The sequence below is a fragment of the Carya illinoinensis genome, chromosome 11 (assembly GCF_018687715.1).
Source record: "Carya illinoinensis cultivar Pawnee chromosome 11, C.illinoinensisPawnee_v1, whole genome shotgun sequence".
NCBI lineage: Eukaryota > Viridiplantae > Streptophyta > Magnoliopsida > Fagales > Juglandaceae > Carya > Carya illinoinensis.
Genome location: NC_056762.1, coordinates 13,047,294 through 13,056,250, shown reverse-complemented (window position 1 = coordinate 13,056,250; position 8,957 = coordinate 13,047,294). Strand labels below are relative to the sequence as shown.

The window sequence follows — 8,957 nt, the reverse complement described above, 5'->3', positions numbered from 1 at the left end:
AACTCGACCATGAAAGGACTGCATGGCTAGATTCTATCTAGTAGGACAGCCAGAGTGATCTTCTCATCTTGATTATCAGTTGTCAACCTCTCCTTATTAAAGCGGGTGAGTTACGTCTTCAAGCTCTCGTCTTCCTTTGTTTAACATTTGAGAGGTGTGCCGACACCTCCTACTAGGCATGAACTGTGTCAAAAATTGTCTACCCAACTCTTCAAAGCTTTTGATCAATCCAGGTCAAAGTGTGTCAAATCATCCTCTCGCCATTGCCCTCAGGGTTAGGGAAAAAGCCCAACAAGCAATTTCTCTCGGGAATCTATGGAGAGTGATATGCATTTTAAAGTTCTCTAGGTGATCTATTGGATCCTTTGACCTATCGTACATCTCTATTTGCAACACTTTGAATTTGGGTGGAAGTGGCATGACCATGATTGTCGCTCTGTAGGGCAAAACGATTCGACTCAATAGCTATTCTACCGAGGAAGATCCCCCCTATCTTCATCATGCAGCTTTTTCTTCTCTATATCTTCCACGTTTAGTCCTCCGTTGCTATGTGCCTCCCCTTTACCTTGCTTGATGTGGCTAGGCATGGTAGCATCACTAAACTCTTGGTTGAGGCACTTCAAATTTTCATTCTCTTTCTTTAGATTCTCCATGGTGTTTAACGCCATCTTCAGCTTCTCATCTGTTGCTACTAATCGTGCCTCCAGATCAATAGGCATTGTTTCCAATTCATGGGTTACTTGAGAACGTGTCATGGTCGGCATGCAAGAATCACGTTGATGTCCTATGGAAAATTGAGATAAAAAATCGCAGAATCCCACAAACAACACCACTGTAAAGGACATGTCCCACCAACGAACATGATGGTCAACTTGAAAATCGTGATGTGGCTGGCACTAGGTGCCTATGACAACTCCGATGCCTAACAAGTAATGGATAATAATTCAAGAACATGATCGGATGATCCAGAGTTACCTATTACCCATATATATAGGCGTAAAGGTCGATTAGATCAATACTATAAACATATTAGATTTATGTTGTACTTAGCCATGAGGCTTATCTTTAAATTATTGGAGTTATCTGATCCCCATATTATGGATATCTATTAAGAATGACTTATCCTTCCTAATAATCAGGGCAGTCAAGCGGCCTCTTCGGATGACTATCCTTCAAGGATAGTGGACCTTTGGGCTTCTATTCGAGTCATGCCAATATTGGACCCTCCAATTTGTGTTGATTGTAATTCAATATCGTACTTTTTAAGTTTTATCGTTTTTTTGTTTTTTGCCAAATTGTAGCACCTATACTTAGGGTCCATTTGGCAACGCAACTATTTTTAAATATTCTTAGATATTTCATTTCCAAATATCATTCAAATATAAAATACTTTTAAATTTCAAATATTTAATTTTTTCATCTTCTTTTCTAAAACCTAATAAAGCATCTTAACTCAAATTATTTCAAACTACATTTAATTTTTTTTATTGCTAAATGTATTACTTTTAATTTTTAATTAAGTTAGTTATTTTAATTTACGGATATAATTATATATATTGATAAGAAAATAAGTTATGACAAAATTGTAAATATCCTATTAAAAAATGAGCTAGTTGTTGGAGGAGCACTTGCATATGGCAATCCATAAATATGCTAAAATGACATAAATCGGCGTGCATTGGCTTACGTTCGGTCATGCAGGCTGGGGTTGCGTTAGAATTCTTCGAGAGCAATTAAATAGCCATAAAAAAAAATAATAATAATAATAATAATAATAATAATAATAATAATAATTAATTATAAAATTAATTTATTTGATTGATTCATATTAAAGTATTTTTTTAATATATAAAAAAAATTTAAAAAGTAGGTTTTGAGAAAAGTATCTCAAACATATTTTTTCTGAGCATAGTTACACTTTTAAAGAAAAATGTCAATAGACAAAAATACTCATATAACTTACAAATAATTACAAATTTGCTATTGTCTTATCTTATTGAGTGACTATCTTATTTTATCAGCATTTTTTATTTTAATTTGTATTTCAAATTTTGAGTTTCTAAACTTTTATCATTTTTAATAACTGACACATCATCACTTATGATTATGTAAGTAAAATAGTATTTATGAATATTATTTTCCATTTTTAAAAAACCAAATGACTTTTTATGTTATTTTTACTTCAAAAAGTATTTTTTTTAAACAAATATAATATATTTGAAATTGTTTTAGACTTATGCCTATTAAATAGTAAATAACTTTTTAATAATAGTACTTATTACTTTAAGCTTTATAGCTATAAACATTAAGTTAAAAGCTATATTACCAGCCTTAATACACTTAGAGCATCCCACTGAAATGACCAAATTTCTCTAAATTTTACTCAAAATAAATCTTTTCCTATTTTAACTACTCATATTTTCAAAACCTTTTACATCTCACTCTCTATTTATTCTCTATTATATTATAATAATATTTCTTACTTTTTCTTTATTATAATAATATTTTCTTTATTTTAATATTTTATTATTTATTCTCTCACCTCTAAGATGTTTCCTTTCATTTTATTTTGAAAAGAAAAATTCTATTTATTATCTTCTATACTATACATTAACATGTGATTCGTTATTTTATTATTATATTTAAACACATACATTTTGATGTGTAAATATATTTGTTTAAATAAAAAGATAAAAATAACAAATCACGTGTTAGTACGTGGTGTAGGAATGATAAGTAGTATTTCATTTCTCAACCCTATTATGGTGCTATAGAACAGTAATGGAGAGTGTAAAGATTAAATGGAATGGAAACTAAATGAAAATATTGATCTTTTTGTATAGGAAATTGATATAATACTGCCTAAATTTGTTCCCTCAATTTGACCGCATCATGTATTTTTTTACTTAATGTTTAAGAAAGTGAATATTAGTATATTATTATTATTTTTAAATGTTTAAAGGTGTTTAAAAAATATTTAAAGTAAAAAAATAAAAAAGTGTAATTTGCATTAGGAGCACACTAAGTGAATAACCTTAGATGATATAGTAGCACTACCCTTTTGGATAATAGAAAAAGTCACAAGGATGATTTGAGGCTCCCAACCTCCAGAATCTCAAGCTCTTGCAGACTTGATTCATACCCTTTTCTTCCTTGCCTTCACTTATATATTCCCTCTCTGACTAACAAACCACTACTAAAACATACACTGACGTGCACCCCAAAATAACAGAATACAAATTAGAGAAAATATTGGCATCAGCCACTATAGTAAATTACACACTCCACACCTTACATGTCAACTAATTTTACCATTTGAATTTTTTTTTCCTCGTTGAAACCAACAGTTTGATGTGAGATAGAGCACTTGAATAGAAAGAAGTGAGAGACGCTGAGGAGATGAGAGAGAGCTTATGAGACTTCTTGAGGAGAGAGAGTTCAGAGAGAGATCTGGAAGAGAGAGAGGTCGAAGAGAGAGAGAAAGCTTGATGAGAGAGAGCTTGAGGAGAGAGAGAGCTGATGAGTGAGAGCTTGATGAGAGAGAGACGTAGATGAGAGAGAGAGACATAGATGAGAGAGAGGCGTCTGACATTGAAAAGAAATAGAAAATAAAAAGTGTGTAGTGTGCACCGAAACAATGGCGAATGCATAGCAACTAGGGGTGCTACCCCCCCCCCCCCCCCCCCGGCGGGATCAAGGCCACCCCCACCCCGCCCCCTGCCTGCGGGGGGATGTTTTTTGTCCCCGCCTCCTCTGAAGATTGGGTTACTGAAAAAACTTGTCAGCCTAACCATCGTCGGTGGCAAACTCATGGAGAGACTTCTTGTGGAAATGGCGAGCCTCACATCACTCAAGGTACTCAACATCTCCAACAATGTCTTCAACGGAAACTTTCTCAAAAAAACCACTCTCGGAATGATGGAGCTCGAGGTTACTTACAACAATAACTTCTCCGAACCGCTAGGGGTGGAGTTTGTGAACTTGAAAAGGCTCAAGCACCTTAGTCTTGGAGGCAACTTCTTCTTTGGTCCGATTCTGGAGATTTACATTGACATGCAAAGCCTCGAGTACTTGGGCCTTAACGGCAACTCACATACGGGGTGGGGCGGGGTATTTCCCGGGGGGGGGGGGGGGGGGGGACTACCGCCCCCGCCCACGACCCAAAATACGGGCTGGGGAAATCCCACTCTAATCCGCCTCGCCACACAGGGGCGGGGTGGGGTAGCAACGGGGGCGGGGGCCCCACTATGCTCCCCTAATAGCAACTATCTACAAATTAGGAAATGAGAAATTCTACTCGTCACTGTTTACTTATCAGCCACTCCACATCTAACGTGGCATTTGTTTTTCTCTTACTGCTATCTGCTGGAACATGCCTTTTACGCCCCCCATTTCGAAATTTCTCACCTCCCCCACTTCTCCCCTTTGCCCAGCTTCGCAACGTTCTCCCCTTTTGCTTAGTTTTATCTTCCTTTCTGTCTTTCCTTGCTCTTTGCTTTTTCTTCCTCTTCGTGAAATTTGTTTGGGCGCCCTACTATTTCCTTCACCCCACATTCTCACTCGCATTTGGATCTCACTTGTGAAACCCAATGAATTCTCACAACATCCAAGCAGGAGAAGCAAATCTAAATAAAACAATGACCTTTGCAAGATTTCGAGATCAGAAAACCCCTACCATGGGTTCTCACCAAAGAGTGTTCTTCAAGGTAATGTCTGTGAAATCTGAGCCCTTTTGTCCTCATTCAGAATTTTATTTTATTTTCCCCCATAAAGAGGTGTTTTCGTGACATTATTTGGTGGCAATAAATCTAACTCATTAGCTGTTGTAAGCAATATAGGGCTAAGTTAAGATCAAATCAATTTTGATGAAATAGCTAGTTCACAAGTAGAGTATATCCTCAATGTTATTGGTACTTTGTTGCTTGATTTGAATAAATGTTGTTTGCCTTTGTAGTTAAACTAGGTTTAGATGCTGTTCTTTTTCATAGAAAGTAAAGTATTGAAGCAGGATGTGATAAAATCCATTGCTTTTAGCCTTTTATGATAGTTTTGTTTATTCAATCCCATCATGCCCATTGAGTTTTAGGCTGATCATAGTTTTAGGATGGAGAAATGGAGGACATTTGCTTGTTTACTGTTATTTTCAGATCAAGGTTGCAACAGTTCATGCTTTGGAATCAGAAATGGCATAGAACTTGAACCAGGGAGGTGCGGAAGAACAGATGGGAAGAAGTGGCGATGCAGCAGGGACATTGTTCTTGATCGAAAGTATTGTGTGCAGCACATGCACAGAGGTGCCAAAAAGCATGTGGCAGTGACCCAAAAAATATCTGTTCCCACAGCTTCTTCCAGTGTTGCAATTCATAGAGCTTCACCATCTCTCTCTACAAATGTACCCAACGAGGCAGGTCTTTCTTCTCTGAACACAGATCTTTCCATCTCAATCTAAGCTAGCTCTCAACTCCTGGAAATTGATGAAAAAAGTACCACCAACAGTAGTTGTGATACTACCATGACGGACACCAGCATCACTGCCAATGAGTATAGTTACATTTCCTGTTAAGGCGCTATCTAGAAGACCAACCTTGTAATCTTTGAAGTTCTTTTGTACCATTCCAGCGGTTGATACACCAGTTTTGGGGAGTTGTTGAACTATTTGGTTAAATGGATACACTGCTTATAGTTTTGCGTTTTCAGCTTTCTCACCCACAAAGCTCTTGATTCGGTTGTACTGATACACTCCTAAAAAAATGGAAAATATAGGGATTTTCTTCGAGAAAATGGCATAGCCCGGACTTGATATAATGGTAACCCATTGGAGAAATACTATCGAAATTTGGGTAGAAACCATTGTTACAAATATCATGAGAACAGTGTTGATACAATTTCTGACTGTCAATAGAATATTGTGATTTGAGGTGTACTAAAATTAGTTGCAATTGTAATCCAACTGCGCAACAACCGAAGGTATTCGGTAACCTTTAGAAGTTGCAACCGTTACAACGGTCAATGTAATCTGGCAAGATTAACTCATGATTTACATTTGAAATGATAATTAAATGGTTTCAACAACACATGCAGGAAGTTAATTCAAACATCCAATTATCTAAACAATAGTTGTTACCTACACTGAACTAGAAAGAGAACATACTCTCATATACAAATGGCATCATACACGAGACTCAAGCTATGTTTTGTAAATCAATGCTTCGGAGTCATTGAGTATAGCATAGTGTGAAGGCAGATTAGAGATTACAACGAACCCTGGAAGTTGCTTCATTTGGCTACAAATTATGCCATTAGAAGCAAAATTCGACCATACGAGTTTCTCAAAGCCATAGGGAATCAGATCAAAAGTTCAAACTCTTAGTTACTGCAAATTCCCCGTAGGATCTGCTTTCTTGACTATCAAAGGATGCTCCATGATCTTTTGACGAGAGAGCCGTTTTGAGGAGTCCTTCACCAGATGCTACACATATTTTCAGATAACATATTCAGGAAGGCAACTAAATCTAATCACTGACACCATTTCTTTACAGTTTACATCCAGATATCAACATAAAATAGTAATGGACAAACTTACCTGAAGAATGAGATCCTTGGCTAGTAACATGAGGAGTGGAAGGGAAGCTCAGGTCAACCTTCAGTATCCTGGAATAACCAAATACAATTATCTACCTACATATAACATAGTTCATGATACAATTTTCATCCATACTAAACAGGGTATAACAATAACCTCTACCTTACCTTCTAAAGGCATCGCTTTGACTTTTAGCCTTAAATGGAGCGACATCATAAAGGAACTCATAACAAAGGATACCCAAAGTCCAGCTACCAATGGCGTAGTCATGAGCTTTGTTCTCCACCATTTCTGGTGCTAAATAATCCAAAGTTCCACACATGGTGTGTCTCTTGCTTCTCGACTGTACAGACCATCCAAAATCTGCAATTTTCAATCGTCCATAGGCATGTAACTAAACTATGTTAAAAGAAAAAGTCTACTTTCTGAGTTATAATAATTAATTTCGACACAGGCTTAGCAAAAATATGTCCAACCTTTTTAACTATCCATTCACAAGTTGTATCACATAATCATTAAATTAAATTAAGAAGTGCAAAATCTGTCTCCGATTTACGTTCTCAAAAAAGAAGTCCTTAGAGATTTATCAACAACCGAACGCAAATTTAAGGAGTTTTAGCATACCTCGTGATCAAGCAACAAATTTTTTGGCTTGATGTCCCTATGAATCACATGCTTCTCATGACAATACGCCAATGCTTGCTTGAGGCTCAAAATGTACTAAAATTCACAAGGGACATACATCGGGATTTCTCTCAGACTGGGTAACACAAAAAGTTTGTGTACTAAATTCCACGAGGAAAAAAAGTAATTAGGAGATGAAAAATACATTATAAATAAAGACAGAGTCACATAAACATAAGAGAATACATAAAAGAATACTAGTTTCTGCGCTCATGCGTAGAAATCATACTTCACATAGTTGAAGTAAACCACAATAACCCCAAATTACAGTTTCTTTTTCTTCTGGATAGTAGTAGATACCGATAAGATTTCGGGTGGGAGAGAGAGAGAGTTGTTTACGGTGGTGGCTTGGTTCTCACAAAGATGGCTGCTTTTCCTAAGCTGCCCATAAAGCTCGCCACCATGAGCATATTCGAGTATCAAGGTTCAGCTCGAAATCTTGTAAGGACCATTGTTTATTTGGATTTGCTTCTCCCGCTTGGATGTTGTGAGAATTCATTGGGTTTCATGAGTGAAATCCAAATGCGAGTGAGAATGTGGGGCAAACGAAATGGTAGGGCGCCCAGACAAATTTCACGAAGAGGAAGAAGAAGCTAGGTGTGTAGGGGCTGATGAGTAAATAGTGACTGACAGTAGAATTTTCCTTTCACATAAACCAAAAGAGGAAGAAAAAGCATTGGCATCGGCCACTGTTTGGCATCAGCCAAGTGTCACCACCTAGGGTTTTTTTTAGAGAATTTGCCAACCTTCTAGAAGCCTCCAAGTCCTTTGTAATCTTGTGGAATTGTGTGGAGTCATCTAGAAGGGGCGTTATAGACAATTCTAGAGTAGTGTTCTAGAAAGGGGCGTTATAGACAATTCTAGAGTAGGCATCTAGAAAGTTCTTTACCCTTGGATTGATGACAAGTGTCACAATCCTAACCATTCTTTGTACCAAGAGTTCCCTATAAATAGAGGGGCTCTCATTTGTGTAAATCACCAAGCAATAAGAGAAACAAGTTCTCTAGAGCATCTCTCTCTATCTTCTCTCTCTAGTTTGTTCTCTATTGTCTTGAGTCCTTTAGAAGGCTTACTTAGGAGCTTTGTGGGAGAGAAAGCCTCCTAAGGCCGCACGGGTCGAGTGAAGAAATTCTAAGTCCGTGACAGTTGGTATCAGAGCCAACCAAGTTAGGATGGCGGATCCAAGTGAGATCACCATGGAGGTCCAGGAGACAAGAAAGAGCAAGAGGTCGAAGGACTCAAGCTCATCTATGGAGTCTCGTCTCGATGGGATCGAGAGGGCCATGGCCAAGATATTGGCCAAGATCGAGGAATGGGATCAGTCTCACAGGGAGGTGAGCACCCTCGACAACACGGTGACCAGGATGGAGGTGGCGGTAGCGGATGTCAGGGACCGACTTGACATCGTGGAGCAAGGTATGGAGGAGCTAGGATTGGAGGGACAATCCGAATCGCTCAAGGAGTCCATTCTAAGCACCATCCACCCTACCATCGAAGCACAACGTGTTGAGAACGTTGCTTTCCAAGACCGGGTCTTGGGGGAGCTAACGAAACTCCAAGGGCAAATGGAGGAATACTGCGTCGGTCTAGAGGAGACCAAGGCGGATTGGGCTATATGCAAGCGTGCAGTGGCCAATGGGGGCGTCGTCGGAGCTGGGATGATGGCGACACCAAGGGTGGATACCCCCAA

General features: G+C 38.0%; 1 protein-coding gene and 1 long non-coding RNA gene across 2 annotated transcripts; one reads left to right on the top strand and one right to left on the bottom strand.

Moving 5' to 3' along the window:
* Positions 1–4,321: 4,321 nt before the first annotated feature.
* Positions 4,322–5,781, top strand: LOC122280774. The gene is made up of 2 exons (XR_006230022.1): positions 4,322–4,706; positions 5,148–5,781. It is a non-coding gene; the product is annotated as an uncharacterized LOC122280774 (long non-coding RNA).
* Positions 5,782–6,036: 255 nt separating this feature from the next.
* LOC122282816 (serine/threonine-protein kinase Aurora-3-like) lies at positions 6,037–7,976 on the bottom strand. Its single transcript, XM_043094853.1, has 5 exons — positions 7,568–7,976; positions 7,208–7,368; positions 6,751–6,946; positions 6,584–6,651; positions 6,037–6,469 (listed from the first exon to the last, which is right to left on the bottom strand). The coding sequence occupies exons 3-5, from the start codon at positions 6,903–6,905 to the stop codon at positions 6,351–6,353; spliced, it is 342 nt and encodes a 113-aa protein (XP_042950787.1). The 5' UTR covers positions 6,906–6,946; positions 7,208–7,368; positions 7,568–7,976; the 3' UTR covers positions 6,037–6,350.
* Positions 7,977–8,957: the final 981 nt, after the last annotated feature.

What these genes read in the sequence shown, in the direction of transcription:
- LOC122282816 (XM_043094853.1), bottom strand. Translation starts at nt 6,905, where the DNA reads ATGTGTGGAACTTTGGATTATTTAGCACCAGAAATGGTGGAGAACAAA. An exon ending in CAAAGCGATGCCTTTAGAAG is followed by an intron (nt 6,652 to 6,750) that starts GTAAGGTAGAGG and finishes TGGTTATTCCAG; the next exon opens with GATACTGAAGGTTGACCTGA. An exon ending in CCAAGGATCTCATTCTTCAG is followed by an intron (nt 6,470 to 6,583) that starts GTAAGTTTGTCC and finishes AAATATGTGTAG; the next exon opens with CATCTGGTGAAGGACTCCTC.